We start from the raw sequence: 22,532 nt of genomic DNA on the forward strand, positions 1-22,532 counted from the left end.
CAGTGTCTTTGAAGTGCAATGTAAGTCTAAGCTAGTGATAAACACCCATGTGACATGCCTGTGGAAGTCTTTGTCTTTGGGAAAGGTATGCTTCCAGTACACTCCCAGTCAGGAAATACTGGCATAATCTGCATCTTCAGACTCAAACCGAGGATAAAGGTATGAGCAAACTATGTTCTTGACTATAGCAGAGTCTAAATAGAAGTAAAATGCCTATCTAGTAAAGTTATAATATTCTTCATGTGTAACTTAATGTTCAATCCTGGACTCAGTGGTGTGATTATTTTTCTCTTAGTAAGGAGCTTAGTTATGGTTTTCCTAATCTGTCACTAATTACTAGAAACTGAGGATAGTTGTGCTGATGTTTCTCATCAGGTTGAACTTCTGGGTAACCATACTGTAATTATGCTATTACGGATTCATATCTAGTTTTACTCAAGGAAAATGGCTCTCCATTCCAAATATTTTGGACAATGGAGAAATGAAAACAAATGCCTATGTTTCTACTGAGTTTTTTATTTTTAAAAGGCTAAAGGAATGTTCAGGTTCTGTCACATAAAGCTCTGAAATAGCTTAACTCAGTGCAGTGGTGGGTTCTAGTGAGGATAATGTTTGGAATGTATGTTTGGAATGTTCCATAATGTTTGGAACAGACTTTTGGAAATATTTTCATATTAATCTTATGCTTTAAGGGCTTTGCAATGTTTTAAAATTAGTATATTCTAATATCAAAACCCAAACAACAGAAACCTTATGGGAGATGCTGAAGCTGTGTGTTTTATTAGTGTTGTAATATGAAAAGCTTCTAACTATGGTTTTAAAGTAATACTGATTTTAAAGTTCTCAAAGTCACCTTGCATTATTATTACATGTTTGTTCTTATTATTAAAGGCTTGTCAGTCTGTGGTTGAGTCTGTTAGGAAAAGTAATCTTTGAGAATTAATGTAATTTGTAATGCACATTTAACATACATGACAAAGGAGGAGCATGTTTAAAATGTTCACAGCTCAATACTTGAAATTTGAAATCAATGCTTGTGTATTTTCTTACATTGATTTGCGTGGAGTGTGGAGGAAGTTAAGTGTAGTTGCCACCTCTCTGAAATTTTGTGCTGATACTGTGTTTTGTGGCTGAAACATCATACAGATAATTTACTTTTCCTCAAGTTGTCTACTGTATCTGCTGAAAACCTAAATGTGTAATGGTATGGTTGGAATAACAGGCTATTCTCTCCTTTAAATGTGGGAATAGATTTGAACAAGTTAGTAAACTGGAGAGTTAATATTCAACAGAGATTGAAGTTGAAGTCCATGTTTATGATGACTAGATTACAGCCTTAAGTGACTGGCAAGATGGTAGTATATGTAAAAAGGAGAGATTTATAAGCTGCGTATTTTAAAATATTAATAAGTACTCAACATGTCTTGCACTTTACTAATACATGCAATGTGGCTTCTAATTTTTCTGAGCTATTCTTTCTTAGTTTTCTATCATTTCAGCCACATCTATGAGAGTTGCTGAAAATGTCTTCTACTGGATATGATAGTTGTAAGGTCCTGACCAGTAACAGAGATTGGACTCTGAGAGGAAGTCTTATTTTGCAGAAAAAGGAGCTTATGGTGCAGCTGAGCCAAGCTTACTTAGCTTGGGGGAACTGTCTGTAGCACCAGGAAGTAACACAATTAGTTTGACTACAAGGTGAACTCAGTAACTTTAAAGATGGATGAAGAGTGGATGTATATGGAAGCTCTGAGAATCAGGAGTATAACTATTTCTGTGTATTCTAATTGACTTTAAGCTGTGGTTTCTTGTTAACATGGTACCTGCAGTTTCATCATGAAAGTTTTAACTGCACTGCTAATACTCTGTCTTCATGTGTGGATTATCATTATAAAATAACGTTACTGAATAGAAGGAAGACATTTTATGTAATACTATTACTGTATGGTCTTACTGTAATCTGTTTTTTTAAATAAGAAATTAACAGATGTAATTTACATTACAATTTACATTGCACCTAAGGTATCCTGGTAGTGAAAAAAGCCATTTGAACAATGTTTGTGTAATGCGGGGATTAGTAATACTTTAACAGATGAGTTACAGCCCAATGTTTTGCATTGGTAGTGAATCCAGACAAATCAGAACAATTGTTGACCAATTAGTGTTGTAATGGTATAGGCTATAATCGTTAGTGCCTATGTCTGTAACCTCTTGCATGAGTGGAAGGCAGAATTCTAGGATATCTTGCTGCTAATCAGATTGGTTGAAGCTCAGTTTGATCATGCAAAAGCTTTTGGTTGTGATACCCATTAACCAAGATTTGCAACATGTCCTCACACAAGGATTTGATGCGTGCTGCAGGTTACTGGCAGATAAATGTGGAAGTATTGCTGCAGTTGAGATCCTTATTCTGCAATTCCATTGAACAATTCCATTGAACAATGCCTTTTTTTTTCCTTCTTTTCTGGAAAAACGTAGTAATGGGCTGTATCCTACTCCAAATTTTTAGGGCACACATGAAGTTAAAATTCGCTGTGTAAGTTGTACCTGAGTTAATAATGTCTGTAAGAATTATGCTGGAGTCTCAAAAGTTTCAGCTCTGCATACCTGATGAGTATCCTGCTTCACAACTTGTGGCAAGTGTTTGCACCTGTGTGTTATCATTGGCTTAAAATGATGTAATAAGATTAGGCAAGGTTTGAAGTTGTGGAAAGTATCAGCTGAAACAGAGGGAGCTGTGGGTTTAAGCTGCCTCTTCAGGGATTGTGACTAGTCCTGCTATTCTTTCCTGTTACTTCCAGTAACTACATCAGGCAAATGCAGATGTAACTGAGTATAGTCAGAACTCTCAACAGTAGCATCTCTCGACAGTGAGCTGCTGTTTTGTGATGGATTTCTAGTAACTGTGTGTAAGCAAGACTACTGCCACCTTTGAAACCCAACTGAGGTGTTCTGAAAGGGCTTCTTGCCCTATTGTGCCTGTAAAAAGAAAGATGGTTGGATGTGCCAAAATTTATGCTTGTGTGACATTGGTGTTTGACATAACGTCTGTGGTATTACACAGAGATTGTCACTAGTAGTCACAGTAGAGTAGAATAGTGTTAAAATGAATGGGGTGATGAATATGTTCCTTGTCTCTTCAGTATAGTTGCCTCTGCAGAACTAGGAGGAATTAAAAGTAATAATCTTTAGATTATTATTCATTAGAGCCACGTAGGTGAGTAACATAGCTAAGATGTATGGTGAGCAGACTTAAGTGGTTAGAAGCCATTTTTATAATACTTTTGCGTCTTAAAGACTTCTGCATTTGTGCTCATTTCTAACATTATTTGGCTTCACCTGTCTAGGTCAGTCATCTCATTTTGTTGTGTTAGATTTGTGGCATTCATCTGTCCCCAAAAGCATGAGCCTTATGTAAATATATAGTGAGGGTTATGTGAACATGTGTTTGAAGGATTCAAACCCAAACTAAAAAGGAGGTGAAATGAAAAAATTGAACAATTGTGTCAGCAGAGTGGCAGGTTTATTAATCTGAGATGTCCATTACAAGTTTTTGTTCCATGGACAGTTGGTATACAGAGCATCAGGGAGGAGTTAATTTGACAATTCCTTTTTCTCCCCTCCCAGCTGCTTTGCACCAGGTAGTGTTAGGAATCAGTAGTTACTACAGTTCTTTCTGGTTTAGGGAAGCTCCTAAACAGTGTGAAACCAGCATGGCCAGCTCATGTAGCTGGGGTTTGCCTTTAGCATATGTTGGGGGCAACATTTGGATAAACAATTCTCATGTACATCTGCAGCATTTCATGCTCCAGTAATTACTACCCGGGGGTGATGATCTTTAAGATTTTTGGGGGGGGGGGGGGGGTGGGTTGGGGGTGGGTATGTTTTTACTGTGTAGAAGCTAGACTAGCTTACCAGTCTCAGGATTCACTGAGTCATAATCTTCCACCAGCATACAAAATTCAGACTTGCTCAGATGTGACCTTGTGCACGTATGCACTGGTGTCTGGGCTGACTTCTGTCAGGATCTGTATTCTGGATGGATTGTCATTCTGCTTAAGTGCATCAGCCCTTTACAACAACCCTTTACTCGCATTATATTTGTTCCTCGTATTTTAGCATTGTCCTATTTTAATAATTTGTACCTTGGAAATAGGTGATTATTTATTTCAAAACCTGTTTTTACTCCTGATTATGTCCCACCTTGACAACTCTCTGGTTTCATTGGGATATACAGTATATTTGACAGATAAACTATATAAGCAGGCCGTAAAATAAATTCCAGTGGGGATGCAAGGCTTCAAGGATGCACCAATACATTTTTCTGGGATGCTGTGGACCTTCTGGAAACAGTTTTGTGTGAACAGAAAATCATAATGCTTCTAAACAAAAGCCTTTTTGGAGACAATGGTGGTGCTGTTATGCCTGTGATTTTACCGTATATTTGGGATAGATTATACCACAGTTACAGAGTAGATAAGCAAGCTATTTTTGTGATATATTTTCAGAAACAATTGTGTTGAATCCCTTAGATTGTAACATTTAAGACAGTCTAGATGCAGTCTAGTGGCTACAAAAGTGGGATGGAACGATCTATGTGGTTTAGCTAAAGTTTTCCTGTTTTTCCAAGGTGCTAGAAGCCTGAATAAGTTCTGGCACATCAAATGTGCCCGCAGACTACACATCATTCAGTGTCCTTTAGCTGACAACCATACACAAGGTTGAGTTCAGGTATTGGATGGTATGATAGGTCCTTCTGAAATGCTTGGCAGTGGTATATACTAGAATTGGTGTGAAAGTGATGCTGTTCTGTAAACTTCATTTATGTTTATGACATAGAAATGCTGATGTGCTAGAAAATTTTGTAGGCTGTGAAAAGCATGTGATGTGATTGTACTTGCTATGCTTTGATTTCAGTGCTAGAGAGCATGTTCAGTTGATTTACATAACGAATCAAAACAGTATCTCCCACAATGCAGGTCAGGATTTTTTTTCCAGAGGATTATTTAGGGATTACTTAGGTTTATTCTTGCAGGAAAAGGATGAGCCATACAGTGCAGTCCCACAGCTGTAATCCACCTTGTTGCTGAGTCCAGTTTACATCTTCCTTTCTGTTGGGGTTTGCAACCTTCCCTGCTGATTTCTGCGTAGATGGTTGGCCTCATCACTGCTCATCTGCAGAAGATGGACTGACATGCTTTACAGTCCTGTATGCCTGGAGAGTTGCTAGCTTAATTTGGTGACAAATAACCCTCAACAGAAAGATCTATTCAGACGTCATTCCTAGGACTATAATAATATATAACCCCTAACAATATCTTTGATCTTGAAAGTTCCAAGTGACTGGATTCCTAATTCACCCAGTTATACATTCATTGCCAGATGGAGCAGTGTACTTCCTGAAAGCATTATGTGCTGCACAGCAGGAGGTGCATGCAAGCGGAACTGCTATAACAATACTAATGATGATCATTCTAGTGATGGGCAGTGTCTGCACTCCAGTGATTTATACTGTTGTTGTAAAGGTCTGGTCCACAGTGTTCAAGAAAAACTACTGGAATGCCCCTAACATTAGCTTACTAGTTAAAAATGCAGAACATATTTGAGTCTTTCATTTGAGTAAATACAGTCTGTCCTTTTTTTTTTTTCCCCCCCTGTCCTTCATTCCTTCCAGAGAATATGGAGTTACATGTGGTTGATGCTAGGTGTAGGGTAGAGCTGTGAATGTGAACTGCTTAGCCAAAACAAGTCACCTAGAATTAAGATAAACTTTCACGGTTGCTCTGCTTCTGACATTTTTTGTCGAACTGTTATAAAACAGTTGTGGAAGATGAGTAATAGTTCTGGCATTAGTTTACATCTGTTTCCTCAGGCTGAGCTAAGCATCATCATCAAGGTTTAAAGAAGCAAGATTCGAGATTGCTTAAAGGTAGATTGTAGGACCAAGGCACAGTGAAGTTGCTCTGGAAATGCAAAACTGGTGCATGCTGTAAATAAAAGTTTGTGTCATGTTTCTCAGCTAAGAGTAAGGTCCAGTGGCTGATTTTCATCTTGGAGCTGTGCAACATTATTTCTTACTGCAGGAATACTGCTGGGTTAACAACTTGGAGGGGGGAAGAAAAAGTGTCGTGGGGCACTTCCATCATGGCCCTGGGACAGAGTTTTCCTCTAGTACCACAGTGAGGAGCCAAGATGATCTCCTGTGGATCATGGAAAAGGTGAAGAGCAGAGGCCCATTTTCCGTCACTTGGCTTCCTGCTGTGGGCACCTGCTCCCTGTGTGGCATAAGGAAGTGTATGATACAGACTTTTTTTTTAAATGCTAAGGAAAAGCCCACAGGAGGGCTGAAGGGAGATTATGCTCTACCCTGGGAAGGTCTGGCAGGAGGTTGCTGCTTTCTGTAACTGTCTCAGAAATACAAGTGGGGAATTCAAAGTACAAGACAGATGAACAAAGAAGGCAACAGAGTGGAACTAGTAATAGCCCCAGAGAAAACCAGAGCAGACAGGGAAGTGTGTTACAAAGTGCTCATCAAATTTACATGCAAATAGTAATGCTAACATTGTACATGATTAACCAGAATACCCTGCAAAGTCAAACAGGAATGAATAAGACAAAGACTTTGTGCAGTTCTGAAGCATTTGGCTGTTACTACTACATGAAACTGCTGGCAATCTGCTTTGTGGGCAGAGTTCATGATATCTGTGTTTACATGTTGCACACTGAATTTGGCAAAAAATAATTTAGTTAATCAGGAAAAGCAATTTATTATATATAGATCTTAATACTCTGAAAAAGTGCATACTGCCATTCAAGTTCAAATTTAAAAGATGAAAAATTTCTGTAAGAAATTACATTGGCTAGAGCTTTTGTAAAAACTTTGGAGAAAATCAGCTTGTAATTAAGATTCTGACTGCAGAATTTTCAAACTCCTCTGGTTCTGTGACAAGGAAACACTTCGGGCCCATAGGTGTGGTTCAAAGGTAAGTCTGTCTTAGTGTCTTCTCACTGCCATCAGAGGCTACAGAAATCATTCGCTAGAATGAAATAAGAAGACTGACCTTTCAAAACATTTAACCAATGCTGAAGTTCCCACCACTTACAATTTTTGCCACTATAAACAAAGGAAAATGAATACTGAGAAGTATTTACACCAAGAAAAACAAAAATTTATTGTTGTGCCTCAGAGAAATACAAAGTATGTGGAGTGAAGCATGCTGTTAGTATTGCATAATCACCAGTTGTCTGTGCCTTTTACATAGGGATTTTTTTCCTGTGAGTAAGGCTTTTTCTTTGCATAGATTTTTTTTCTGCTGTTTGCTAACTCTTGACTAAATTTTCCTCAGGGTATCTGAATCATAGCTTATATAGTGCTGGTTGGTCCCTGCAAGGTCCTCAGAAGAGCCACAGAAAACTTTAATTCCGTATTCCCTTAGCAGCATAATGTTACATAGTAGAAAGGGCATATGATGCAGGAAACAGCTTCTGAAAAATTACCATCTTCACCTTTTTACTTACTCCTGTGGGAGGTGTTGTGATGACTATCTGACAATTGCTTGAAATTCTGCAGCAAAAAGATGGAAGAAATTTGAATTGCATTGTCTTCATCTACATTCCTCTTGTTTGTCTTCCCATATAATTAAAAAATGCATTTTCTGGGATACGTTTTGAGGCAATAGCTAAGTATTAGTCAGTTTTATATCCTATATGTTATCTCATTGCTGACTGAAATTCAAGACAAAATACAGAGCAGATATTGAAGGTTCATTATTTAGAACAAGTACTTTCCTGTAACACAAATAATACAGGAAAAGGAAATTCTGTTCTTTGAGCATACTGATGTAGTTTTGTCTATACATGAGATGTCTTGCAATTTAAGAAAAAATGGCTCAGGTTATGGTATCTCAAGGAAACACAATTTGCCTTTTATTTGCATTACTTTTCAACAAATGTGGAAATTCAGCATTTGTTTTTACACGGGACATTAAATCTCAGTATTTTTAATATGCAACTTTACAGTAATTGGCACTTCATCTTATTTTACTTTAAAATTACTTACAAGAGACATTTTTCTGGATTTTGATTATGAAACATTTTTTCTCTCTTGCTTCCAAGGCATGTCAGATTTGTTGTTTCTTTCATCTGATTTAATCATGCCTGATGCAATAAAACTTGTGTAAATGCTACGTAAGAATACAGGCGTCAAAGCCTGGGGGACAGATAATGGAGCAGGGATTTCACCAACACCTGCAAGGTCAGTTACATTTTTTTGCTTCACTTCCCTAAGGCTGATTCCATTGCAGATTTCAGTGTCTTGAAAGAAATGCATCTCTGCGCTGGCTCTTCGTACCACCTTTCAGAGGTTAATTCTGACCCGGTGTACACCTTCTATGTACCACAGATGTTTTGGTACATAGAGTCAGAGGGAAATTAGGCCAGAAATCCTAGTTTAATCCATGGAGGTTTGGAATTTTTTTCTACATTTTCCCCTTTTGTATATTCAATCACTTTGTTATTTCAAGGTTAGCATTTTTAATTCATTATTTCTCTGGCTCTGCCTCAGAGAATTTAGCTAGATTGTTCTCCAGCCTTATAGTCCCTTTCATCAGAATCATAGTGCATATTCTTTAAATAGTGCTCATTTTCTTTGTGTATGGATTTACTTTCAAATAGAAAAAAAAATTAGCACAGTAGAGACACTATACAAGAAATACAGGAACTTGGAGGTTGGGCTCACTACCCACGGACTGGGGAAGAAAGGCAGGGAGGGATTAATGGTGTGTCAGTAGATGCCAGACCTCTAGTGGGCAGACTGGAGAACCGCTTGGAACCGTGAACATTATATGGGGGGAAACCCTATGTACTGTTGGGGGAGAGCTGCTGAAAAGTCTCTTTCAAAAGCTTATCTATTATTTATCTATAACAGTGCAAAACTGTTATGTCCTATCATTCATTGTAGCTTTCAGTAAGTGCAGAAGTCCCAGAAAATCAGTTAACATTGTCTGATTTTTTTTAACTAATTTCAAAATCTTAATTGCTGTTTTGACTGAACAGCTATACTAGGACATCCCCCAGACTGGAGACAAGAGGCTGGAGAGCAGCCCTGCAAAAAGAGATGTGAGGTCTTGGATTGGGGACAAGTTGAACATGGTCAGCAGTGCCCTGGCAGCCAGGAGGGCCGCCCTGGGGGCATCAGGCCCCCCATGGCCAGCTGGGCAAGGGAGGGGATTGTCCTGCTGTGCTCTGCACTGGGGCAGCCTCACCTCGAGTGCTGGGGGCAGCTCTGGGTGCCAAAGTATAAGAGAGATATAAAACTATTGGGGAGTGTCCAAAGGAAGGCCATGAGGATGGTGAAGGGTCTTTAGAGGAAAGCAGTATGAGGAACAAATGATGTCACTTGGTCTGTTCATTCTGGAGGAGTCTGAGGTGACCTTATGGCAGCCTACAGCTTCCTCATAAGAGGAAGTGGAGAGGCAAGCGCTGATCTTCCTTCTGGTAACCAGAGTTCGGACATTAGGAGATGGAATGAAACTGCATCAGGGAAAAGTTCAGACTGAACATGAGGGAAGGGCTCTTTATTAAGAGAGTGGTTGATCACTGAACAGGTTCCCAGGAAAATGGTCTCCAAGCCTGTCAAGGAATGTCTGGGTGATGCTAAGTGATATGCTTTAGTCTGAGGTAGTCACAGAATATCTCAAGTTGGAAGAGACCCATAGAGATCGTGCTGCAAGGAGCAGGGAATGTGACTCAGTGATCTGTATTGTCCCTTTCAACTTGAAATATTCTATGATCCAAAGAACTACAATGGCTGAAGAAGGCTGGAGTGCAGGAGGCCGTGGCTTTCATTCCATACAGCTGATACCTGCTTTCAGCCACTGCATGAAGGATATTTAGGAGCTAGGAGTTCTGGACTAGCAATTAGACTTTCTTGTACCAAGGAAATTTCAATCTACAATGTGTTAGCCTAGTTGTTCCAGGACTAACAGTGGAAGGCAGGAGGAAAGAAGTCAGATACTGTCAGTGTTCCCACAGAAACCACACACTGCTCATTAAGACTCCCTTCCCCCTGTGGCAGACTAGAGAGAATTGGAGGCATGCCAAGCTGTGTGATCAGCAAGACCCACTTACTTCATGCAGCATTGGTGGCATGCCATGTAGAAGGGACTTCCCTTTTGAACATCCATCCCAGCACTGGCAGTCAGGGTGCCAGAAGACTGTGAACATCAGTTTAACCAATGGACATCTGAATTGCAACAATCAAATCTCGTCACTGAGATTGTTGTTATACCTTTCTACTCTTATAATTTCTTTCTCATTATTTTCCTTATATATTTTCTTAAGTGTTACTTTTATGCTTTTACATTATTACCATGGATAACAACAATCAAAATGGCTACATCCATCCTCTCCATTGCAACCAAATTGTTCTAAGGCAAACTCTACACACACACGCACATGCACATATATATAAAACCACCAACCATTCAGTGTGTTTTCACTCTGTTATAGATACATATTATAATACTGGCTTTTTGCAAATATTAAAATGGATTCCTTATGTGTGGTGTTAAAGTAACTTTGTTATATAGTTTTTATTTCTGTTGTTAATTAAGCCTAGATATAGTAGTGAAATCGCTGATATAAGTATTCTTGCGTTAAAATGCCTGCTTGGATGGGATAACATCCAATGAACATAGGAAGAGGACACCTGCTACAGATACGCCAACTATCAGCACTCGCCATCTGAAGATAGGTGAACCAAGGCTTAAAACCTGGAGGTAATAAGAATGGACTAAAACTACAACCAAGGAATATGCATGCTCTAAAAAGGTGGATCCAAGAAGATTTGCTAAATAGCTCTTGGAACATGTAAACTAGTTTGGGGAAAAGTTTACTATGCATAAGGGTCTATGAATATGCAAGAGGCTGATGTAAGGGAAAAGGTATTTAAGGGGTGTCTCTGAAGATAACAGTGTGGTCTTGGCTGAGTGCCAAGATGCACCCGGCCGTAATAACCTTTGCTCTATGGTCCTTGTCTCCTATTATCCTTTATTAAACTTTTTAAATTTTCACAGGAGAGTGAATGTGTTTTTTACACACTCTACTCCACCCAAAAGGATCTATCTGGTCATTACTCAAATCCCTATAGACTATGCTTAGTGTGAAAAACATGTTCACTCTCCTGTGAAAATTTAAAAAGTTTAATAAAGGACAAAAGGAGACAAGGACCATAGAGGAAAGGTTATTACACCTAGGTGTATCTTGGCACTCAGCCAAGAGCACGCCATCACTTTCTGAGATACCCCTTCAAAACCTTTTCTCCTGCATCAGCCTCTTGCATATTCATAGATCCTTATGCATATCCATAAACTAGTTTTCATTTTCCAGGTTTTACATGGCCCCTTCTCGGGTCTGCATTTTTAGAGCATACGTGTTTCTTGGTTGTGGTTTTGGCTCCTTCTCTTTAATCACTTCCAGTCTGGGCCTTGGTCCTCACTGTCTTCAGACAGCGAGTGCTGATAGTTGGCATATCTGTAGCAGATGTCCTCATCCTATGTTCATTGGATGTTATCCCATCCGAGCGGACATTTTAACACAAGCATAGCTATTTCACTAGTAGGTCTAAGCTTAATTAAACATCAGAAATAAAAACTACATAACAGTTACTTTAACATCACACATATAAAATCCATTTTAATATTTGTGAAAAGCCAGTATTATAATATGTATCTATACCATTCAGCACAGTTAATTCTCTCAGGTACTGGATACCTTTTTCCATAGCATTCCACCTGCTTGGGTGCACTTCTAGATCACGCTTGATCTAGTACCTTTCCTTCATGCTTGAAAGGAGTCCCCTGCAGGGTCTGAGTTTCTGTCCTCTTCCCAATCCTCTTGTCAGTGCCCACATCCCAGGGTCAGGGATCCCAGTTGCCCAGCTTTACTACTCTCTGGTTTCACATCGTGGGCTGCAATACCCCAGCACTGGGCCAGGCAGGTCACCAGACTCTCCTGACTGAAATCTTCTGCATCCCACAGCTCACCGACAGATAGAAATGGGGTGATTGATTATCTCTGGCCCTGCCTCTTCCTCCTGTTAAGAGAGCCCTGCTTCCTCCTCATTCCTTCCTGTGAGAACTGATTTGATCTTGCATTTCTTCTTCTGTGTAGGGGCGATTGCTACTGTCACCTAAACTGTGTGAAAAACCAAAACTATCTGACAACGATTTTAGTGTTAAATAATCAAGGCATTACTTTACTTCTGGCCAGAATGTTTTTCTTGCCAAGATGTGCAACAGAAATAATTTTATCCACACATAGTCTGGGTGTGCAGAGAATGTAATTTCATGACAAGTGAATTTTATCAGATTTTTCACAAACTTTATACAGTCAAAATGAAAAAATTCGTTGGTTCAATGTTCATTGGTTCCAAGTTATGTAGTTCTTAGTATTCGGTTTCTCATTCGTTACAAATCTCTTTGCCTCCGATGCTAATTAGGTCCTCATCTCTGCTTTCCCTGACCAGGCGTCTCCGACCATGCCAGGGATGTTTGGAATGGATGTTCCGTTAATGGCCCTTGATGGCTGTTGCCGGCTGTTATCTTTTCTGTCTCTTCAGTGCTGCTCCCAGTCGAGATGTTAAGCTCATCAGGCCTCACCTAGTGGAGCAATGGCCTGAAAACAAACTTCAGATCCCTTCCTCCGGGCCAAAGGTGAACAAACTTGACCAAAGTTATAAAATAAAAAAATTTATAATTATATATGTTTTGCAACACTACCAGAAGACGTTGTTCAGCTGCAGTCTGAGTGGCCACGGTGCCTGGTGGTCTGCTTTCTTGCCTCTCCCCTGAGCATGCTGTGTAGGGTCAAGCAACGTCCAGGAAAGAGTAGCCAGGGCCCAGCACATTGCATAACTTCGTGCCTCTCTGCTAAACCAGTTATCCTTCACATATTATGAGATCCATTTATCAGGATCTCATAGTTGTTCAGGAGCAAGAGGAAATATGTGTGCTAATGTCTTTACAAATAATTTAATGGGTGAAGGTATGAGTGTTAACGTCTTTGAAATGGGTCTTACTGTCTCTACTAAATTCAAGGCAGCTTGTTTGTTGTAGAGATCGGACACCTTGGTTCCTGAGATCGACAACAGTCTGCACAAGCCTGAACTTCTCAACTTTGGGGTAAAAAGACAGGTTCAAGGGAGCACATGGGGTTGGTGGTTTGGGAAGGCTGTACCTTCCTAGTACCTCAGCCAGTGGGGAAATGAAGAGGGAAACGTGCAGCCGGGGGTTTGGGATAAAAGGAGGCTGCGCCCTCTGAAACCCCGAGAGAGAAATCCCGACAGGCGTGTGTGCCCCAGAGGACTCTCCCCCTTTATTTGAATGAAGTTGAAGGACTCCTCTGTCTCCTTTTTGCACATAGAACTCTGGCATTTGTGGATTTTCCAGACACGGGTGAACTTCCAAACCACTGAAGCACAATAATCCTTCAAAAGCTGGCCCATTTTTTCCCACATTCCATGCCACTCATGACTATCTACCCTCAGGGCAGATGTCTGAATAACCTCCCTAGAAATATCTAAACATGATGTAAACCACACTGAGGAGACCTGCTAGACTTAGCAACAAGAACATGCTCTTCTTAACCATCCAAAGGGAATTCAGAATTCTCAAAAGCTCTTGTAACAGGAGTGAAAAGATGGGGAAAATCGTCCTTTCCAATTCTCCCCTGCCAGACTGGACATGACTATTAATAGAGTCCCAAAACGTAGTGCCTGAGGTAAGGGTAGGAGAGCAGCACTGAATACATATCCCAAATGACCCTCACTGCCCTTGATGTTATCATGCCATGAACTGATGTCACACAGTACAGCAACAGAACAATCCTGATCCCTCTCCCTCCTCTGAAAAATACCGTCAGGACGAGCACATAGAGGAATGTACATAGGGTTAGGTACAACACCCACACCAACAGACAAAGCTACACTGTGACCAGTGGCTCCCTACCTAATACAGCAAATATTTAGATCAAATTTGTTTCTAGTTACCCCTGATCGTATCTGTAATCTCAATCCTTCCTGGCCCACAGTATGTGCCAAACAAGACTGCTGTGGTTTAGGAACCGCACTGCCCAGTTTAGTGCTCCCACTGAGAGACGCTTCAAATGCACTGCCACTTTGCTTGCTCGCCCACTCCCTCTCTGCTTTCCCCTGTGGTGAGATTGAAAGGGAGATTCGAGGCAAAAAAGGTAAAGATCACAGGTTGAAATAAAAAAAATTTACTGGACACAGCAATGAGGTAAGAAAACAAGCATTAACAGCAACAATGTACAAAAGAGAGAGCGATTCACATGCAAAATTGCTTACTGCAGAGCTCCACCAACCCCAGTGCAACCAGTCCACCCTGACTGGAAGGAACTCCTTCACCCTGGAAGGGACCACCTCCTACTCTTAGCAATGAGGTGAGGTGATACAGAGTAAACTCTCCATCCTAGCCACCCCCTCTCTATCGCAAAAATGAACCCTGTTCTGGCTCCAGCCAAAATAAATATAAACTGGGGGGTCTCAAAAACTTCACACACAGTGAACATTTTGGTATTATTAACAATACAGGTATCTATCTTTTGTGGTGATATCCCTCAATATCTAAACACATTTCTTCCTGTGAATATGTATTGATAATGTGATGAAGTAGGACACTTGGCATAGTGCCACCCACTGCACTAAGTGTAAACATTTAGATGGTCAAAACTGGGTTTATTTACAAATAATTTCATGCATGACAACTGACTCTTCTAAAATTATACAAAATATATTTAAGAAAAGGATGACATTGCACATTTGTATTAACAACAGTGAAAGAAGAGGAAGAACACTAAAAAGCTTAACTAAAGCCAGCAAATAGTTGCACTGAGGTAAAGTTACAAAACAACCAACTCTTGTTACTGATTAGAGCTAAACAGCAGTTCAAATCTCCAAGCCAAGATGTGGCAGAAGAGCCAATCACTATTCCTTGATATTTTGAAGTAGCTTTAATAAATGAGACTCAATAACCTGCTGAACTAAAGCAGAGAAAGAGATGAGGTTAGTATTTATTTTTTCGCTATTTTCAGAGTTATACTGTTTTTTCTAGCAGATATCTGCTTGTCCTATGCAATCATATAATAAAAACCAGACATGTATAAATTCACTCTGTGAATAAGTCAGCATTCCTTCAGAAAGTAAAAGCCTTATATAATGCAAAAACAATACTCCAAGATAGGCAAACAATGTTTTGGGGGGTCATCACCAGTTCTTTGGTTTGAACAGACTGATAGCAAATGGAAAGCAAATTTTTAGCCTACAAACAGAAAATAGGCAGAAGCATTTATGAGAAACTTCTGTGAAGCACTTGGAGATTGAGCTCTTGAAGCATTCTTCTATGTAAACTCCTGTGAAGTTGTCCTCAACTCTACCCCAGATAGTTGGGCTGTGCTTGTTTCATCTGGGGTAGAGTTAATTTTCTTCTCAGTGGCTGGCATGGGGTTGGTTGTTTTGGATTTGTGCTGAACAGAGGGTTGATAATACAGAGATGTTTTTGTTACTGCTGAGCAGGGCTTGCTCAGAGCCAAGGCCTTTTCTGCTTTTGGTACAGCCACACTGGGGAGGGACTGGGGGTGCTTGGCAGGCTGGGAGGAGACAGAGCCAGGACAGGTGACCCAAACTGACCAAAGGGATATTCCAGACCATGTGGCACCAAGCTCAGTGTATAAAGTGGGGACAAGAAGCAGAAAGGGGGGGACATTTGTGGTAATGTCATTTGTCTTCCCAAGTAACCATTTTGCATGATGGGCCCTGGCTCTCCTGTAGATGGCTGAACACCAGCCAGTGCATGGGAAGCACTGAATTAACTCCTTGGTTTGTTTGCTTGTGTGCACTGGTGTGCAAGACACTGCTTGTGTGCAAAACCTTTGCTTTCCCTATTACACTTTTTCTCTCCCTGATCTCTCTGGTGGGGGAGTGATTGAGTGGCTGTGTGGGGCTTGGCTGCTGCCTGGGGTTAAACCATGACACTGGCTCATTCATAAGCACAAGGCAGTGCTTGGAAAAGCTACACATACAGTGCTCAGCTTACTTTTTGATTCCATTCATTTCTGTAACAGCAGACATTTCATAGGTTTCAAAATGACAGCAGCAGTGAGGGAAAAAACCAATAAGAAGTCCCTTCTTTGCTTCTGGTTTCCATAACCAAGCCAGATATTATAATTCACTGATTACTGTCTGCCTCAAGACAAACTAGAACTAGAGCTGATCTGACTGAACAAGGTTTAGCAAAGTACATAACATCATTCCAGTCAAGTAGGGTGATGGGTTCAGGAAGGTTGCAGGCCTTATCTGATTCATGGCTGCATCAGCCCTAAACACCATTATTTGTGTCCACTGATCTAGAGCCAGGTCAGGGACATTTTCTTACTAAGTACCTGACTTTCTGAAACAAGAATGGAAGCTCCTACCCATTTTGACCAAATGCATTTAGGATTATTAAGACTTGTTGGACAGGTAACATGTTAAGAGCTGCAAAACATCTATTGGGCCATTACAGCAGCATAATGAGGAGCTGCAAAAATTAATTTTTTAAAGGGTTTACATTTGCAATACTCACCACTCCGATAGCCCAAGGCTACAGCCAAATCCATGGAATTATAGCCAGCATCTGTTTCAATGGTTGGATCAGCACCACTCTCTATGTAAAACAGGGATAGAATCTTACATTTCTGACAGTGAGAACTGATCATACATTATTAATGATAATTTGGACAGTCTGCTTACCAAGAAGAATTTTAACACATTTCACATGGTTCCCATGTACTGCATATAGCAAGGGTGTGCCTCCATTCTGCAAAAGCAGAGAAATGCCTCAGACACTTAATGATTAAGCAGTCTGCAACTGTAATTCCTTAATATATTCCTTATGCTTCTATGTACCAGTAAGAGACTTCCTAGGTTTTATAAAAATGAAGTTCTGTTTTAGATCTTCACAACTTCCATCATTTCTGTAGACTGTTCAAACACTAAAATCACACTTCAACAAGAAGTCAGCATTGGTCTCATTCTCTTTCTACCATGAAGTCAGAACTAGTAGCATTACCTTCTCCTATCCTATAGAAGTTTTGAAACTCTCAAGTATTTCAGAAGAGGTAGAACAATTTTTAAACTCAGGCCAGTGCTATGTCCTGCTTCAATTTTCTGACCAAAGCACCCTCTGACTAAATTCAAGCTAGAATCTTACCCAGTCATACTCATTGACATCAACTCCACAGTCGAGCAACATTTTGACAATATCAGTGTATCCTTTACTACAGGCCAGTGAGAGAGCACTTTCTCGCCCCTTGCCCAGAATCTGAGGATCTGCACCCTGAAATAAAGTATCAATTTAAAAAAAAGAAGCAAATTCGAGGTTTTACACAGACCTTAACTTTAAAACTTTTAAGCTTGTAGCAGCATTAACAAACTTAGGAATGCAAAACAAACTAAAGAGTAAATAAATTCAAAATCAATTGTGATTCTTTCCTTACATTTTGGAGGAGAAATTCCACTACTGCTATCTGCCCATGAGCTGCAGCCCACATCAGAGGGGTAAATCCTTCTTCATCCTTATGATTGATTAAATTTTCTGTTCAGAGAAAAATATATAACTTAGTAATCCTTTTCTCACTGCACTGTATCAATGGTGAAATATGTTGGTGGTAACATTTATTCACCAGGAACCAGTGTGACCTAAATGTCATTCTCAACTTTAAAAACAAAATTCTGTCCCAGTGGTGGTGGTAGTATCTCTGTCCAAGAAAGAAAAACACATCCAACTGACCAAAGAAAAATTTCAGCCTTTAGTTTAATAATTTAAAATTCAAGTTTTTAAGTTTTATAAATCAAACTCTGTTTTTACTCAGAAAATTACAAGTTGTCTATAATCTAGGCTTCACCTTTGTAAAGAAGATAAAGGATGTTTGAAAAATAAAGAGGTACATCCTGTATTATACTGTAGACTGTTTTTTCAATAGAGTGAGCCACACAATTTTGTAAAGAATGAACTTGTACAGCAATATAGGTAAAACAACCCCATTCCCCACAAAGTTTGTGTAATCAATAAGGTGGTCTGTGAAAACAATTAAGGTCTACATCGAGTGCTGCTGGAAGAAGAAAAGAACTTCTTTTAACAACTGGCTGACAAATATTTCAGCTGGATTTTATTTTAATATCTAAGTACTTTATAAATCCCATGCTTATCATAGCATCAAAATACGCATTTTTAACTGCTACCAACACTCTAGAATTGATTTGCTTTTCATATACATGGCTCATTACAAAGTATTTAGACTCAGTGACTCATTACCTGTTTTCCAGTAAACATTTCAATAAGGATGCACTGAAAGCATGGGTGATTACTATTAATGCAGTAAGAATATACTACTAATGTTACTAAATTCATAAATATATTAGAGAGACGTGAAGTTTTGCACATGTATTATGGACACACAAATGCCACACTATTCAGAATGTGTAGTACTATTACACTGCAGGTGAGAGGCATGGCTTACATTAGTGACATGCAGATCTTTATGCTGATTGATTAAATAGAATTGGAAAGCCACCATCAATACGAGTATGTTTTAAATGACAAAGATAAATTAAAAATAAAATTAAATAAGTTGCTGTGTCCGAATTAACATGTTCCTTTTTTAGTATCATGGATTACCTATATACCCCTAGAGAACAGGAAGAGGAAGGGGTTTACCTACTGCTATTAACATTAATGTTTTAATTTAAAATGCAAATGATACAGTGAGTGAGTAACAGATTGATACTAAATATTAGTCCACATCTGCAAAGTACAGATACCTCAAACGTCCTCCTTTGGTGAAAAGGTCAAACACAACAGCATATAAATGGCCCAAAGGAAAAAAAGAAGGCATTTAATCTTCTTCTGTCTCACCTTGTTCAATACGTGTGGCCAGATATAACATTTCTCCCTGAGCAGCAAGCTGATGAACAGATAAAGCTGCAAAAAAGGAAGCAAAAGCCATGCTACATACAGCAATTTTAATTCTGCTCTATTTAGAGCTGAGCATAACATGTCCATTGACTTCAGCAGTACAGAACTTGGAATCAAGAGTGTAGATGATTCTACCTTAGGCTCTGAACTTAAATCACAATTAAACCATTGAAAATTTTCTGAAGAGTTTTGTAGATTTAGGTAATTTTAAAGCAATGGAGCAGTTATTCTTGAAAGCAAGGATACTTCCCACACTGACTCTTTACAAAGTAACATGCTGTCTTCACTACTGTTTGGTCAGCAACCCAAGATTACTTTAAGACCCATTTATTAAGTGAAAATAAACACATTTTGATAGATTAAGGAAGTTTAATTTAAAAATCACACTTGAATCACTAGAAGATCTGTCCTACTAGTCAACAAAGGAAGCCTCTAGTGTGTCTCCCACTCCCTACAATGTGGAATAGATTAGACATTACAAAACTATACATAACTTGATATATAGAGGAGAAAACAAAGATTGAGGGATTTCTTTTGTTATTGCAGAGATTATGCATAAAAAACCTCCGATCCCACAGAAAACTGTATGGGTGCATGGTTTTGATGACTGCAACTTGGAGCAGTCCTGAAAGACAATCAGGAGGCTAAATGTAATAAATTATCCACATGATGTAGTAACAAAATTAGCTAATGATTACATTAACTGTAAATGTTCACTGTCCTCCTCCAAGTCACCACATGGAAGTTGAGTTTGTTCAGGAAGATGGTGTATTTTGTTCAGTGGCCTACACTGCAGCTCCCGATTAATTTTTTCCATGCAAGTAGCATTTTTCTTTAAAAACGAGTGACTTGTAATTTATAGAGAAAATAATTTACTACAAAGTAAACTACAGCAAATTAATTTAAAAAGGCAATGCTTGACAAGTCAGAAAAAAATCCCACCAGAAATAATGCTTCCTTGATTTTCAAGATCTGTGACAATCATGACGCAGTATTCGATATTTACATTACATCTTAAGTATCCTGCAGCATTTACCAATCATCTAATTTTAAGATGCACAAGTTCTGAAAACATGGGCATGAAGTACATTAACTTACAACTTAGAATCTAATTTTTGATTTAAAAAGTATAGGTAAGGAAAGACTATTTCAGTGGTTTTTTCCTATCTTTAAGTTCATTGCAACACCAAACAAAAAAACTGCACAAATTTGTCAAGCATCCAAAATATAGTTTGCAAAATAATTAATAGAATGGCAGAAAGATACTTACAGTTTACAAGTAGAGGTGTTGTAGAGACTTCATTTCCCCTGTGTTTGTTAGTTAGTGTAGTTGATTGTTTTATTGGTGAGAAATGCTTAGTAGTTGATGGAGTATAAACATGTCTTACTTGGATACCAGGGGAAGGAGAAGTGTGGCTGTTGCACTCAGCTACATTGAACAAAAAACAGAGAGGATTTCAGTACTAATAGAGCATTAAAAGCAAGCCATAGATTCTAAGTCAAACTGTAAAGCACTGTAAAGTATCACAAGACCTTTAAAATCTATGTTAAGAAAGCTTTGTGACATGTGCTTTTCCCACTGTGTATTGTGAAAGCTGAATAAAGGGCTGCATTATAATGTTTCTAGCATAAAACAATTACGCTACTTCATAAGTTCAGTATGGCATAATGTCACCCAGAGACAAGTTAGTATCTAAATGAGGGAAGCCTTTGTCTTGATTTTTCAACATCCCTGAAATGGATTTATTACCTAAGAAGGCTCTACTTATCATCTTCTCATAAAAATTCTCCAACGCAATAACATGATGCAGCTCTGGTCAGACCTGCACTCAGGTACCTGCTCAGCCTTTGCCTGCTCCCTAACCAGTCCACTGCACGAGTGGAGACAACATTTATTAACTTCTTCACCAGGGCTCTTCTGACTCCTGGATAAAATTTAACAGCATTATAAATGTCTGATGAATACTCATCCAGGAGAAAGACAGGACCCACACCCTTTTCACCCTCGTGAAAAGATACAACGTGCTGCTGAAAGCTATTGAAGTGCCCATAAAGTGCTTTCAGCAGTGTTTTGTGAAGAAACATACTGCTGTAGGACATGCCATACAGAATGGCATGTCCTACAGCAGTATGTTTTCCTAATTAGCATGAACTAATTAGGAAGCTTGTTTTGCTAATTAGCATCAGCTCTTACTAGTTTCAAAAACTTTTTGTGCCCCTGATTCTTCAGTTTATATATATATTTGAAATGTAGCGTAAGAATTAATATTGGAGAAAATTTTTATATTAATAATCCATTAAGCATATTAAAAAAACATTAGAGGAACACATCTTAGAAAAGTGATCAATACACATATAGCACAGAAATTCTTTTTTTAGAAAGCATAATAACCTAGTAGGATGACACAGTACACAGATAATATTTTGTACCATAAATTCAACCTTTAAATAAGACAGATGCGACTTCAAGGTCAGAGTTGACTTGATCTTGAATATTTTTACTGTCCTCCTCATTCAAAGACTTAACAAATCGTGAGCAGACATTCATATCAAATCTATTGGGCAAAATGAATTTCATCCCCATGGTGACGCTCTGAGCTGGGCCCTCTTCTGTACTGGTGTCAAGCTGATGCTCCACTTTAATGTCTGGCATGGGTGGAAGGCTGTAGCTGGTGGTACACTCTTCCACAATTAACTGGGCCCCGACATCTAAGTTTGCTGAAGATGCCATGATCTCAGTCCCGTACAAGTTTCATGTAAAATGGTTCTTCATTGTTTTCAGCTGGAGCAATTCTGGCCAGCCAAGCCAAATTTTCTGGACAACCTGCAACTGAACAGACATAACACTGGTTGAGAACATTCTGGTAAAACAATGCATAAAGACACATTAAACTGTATTTATGTTTATGGCATTTATTTTTGTCAGTCAAAACACCGGTGAAATATCAATCTTGTTGCTGTCAGAAGTTAGTGACCAAAACGTAAATATGTTTCAGCACCTGGATGTTTAAACCAAACTCCGCTATTAAGCCAGTAGGAATTTCATCCATGTGAAACGACGCTTCAGAATATTTGCCTAATTGCAACAAAAAAGCCCACACAACAACCAGATTTATACCAAGCTAAGAACAAGCTATAGTATGACTTTATTTCCCAGAAACATTAGACTTGAGGGAAAAGTTAAAGCGACTTTAAGTTCCCATATGTCTTTTGCAACCTAAGTAAAATAAACTGCTTCTACCACATACGTAGGAAAACAAATCCCGTTAAACCAATAAAGGCAACCGCAGAATACCTGTGGCTTGTTCGCAGTACCGCGGGAAGTCTGGGGCGGGGTCGCGCTTCGCGCAGCTCCCGGCACGTCTGGAGGAGTCCCCAGTCCCTGGAGGCAGCCGGTGAGGACAGACCCCACACCGCTAGGGCCCGGGCCCAGCCTCGCCTCGGCTTTCAGCCGCCGCCGCCGCCGCCGGCACTGCCGGAAGTGCGGTGTGGCCGCCCCGC

General features: G+C 39.4%; 1 protein-coding gene across 1 annotated transcript; it reads right to left on the reverse strand.

Moving 5' to 3' along the window:
• Window positions 1-14,261: 14,261 nt before the first annotated feature.
• Window positions 14,262-22,530, reverse strand: ANKRA2 (ankyrin repeat family A member 2). The gene is made up of 9 exons (XM_054651683.2): window positions 22,327-22,530; window positions 21,474-21,861; window positions 20,302-20,460; window positions 18,972-19,037; window positions 17,554-17,651; window positions 17,268-17,393; window positions 16,808-16,874; window positions 16,641-16,721; window positions 14,262-15,060 (listed from the first exon to the last, which is right to left on the reverse strand). Exons 2-9 carry the CDS (start codon window positions 21,760-21,762, stop codon window positions 15,005-15,007), a joined length of 942 nt encoding a protein of 313 aa, XP_054507658.1. The 5' UTR covers window positions 21,763-21,861; window positions 22,327-22,530; the 3' UTR covers window positions 14,262-15,004.
• Between the last annotated feature and the right edge of the window lie 2 nt (window positions 22,531-22,532).

The sequence above is a fragment of the Agelaius phoeniceus genome, chromosome Z, assembly GCF_051311805.1.
Source record: "Agelaius phoeniceus isolate bAgePho1 chromosome Z, bAgePho1.hap1, whole genome shotgun sequence".
NCBI classification, from domain to species: Eukaryota; Metazoa; Chordata; class Aves; order Passeriformes; family Icteridae; genus Agelaius; species Agelaius phoeniceus.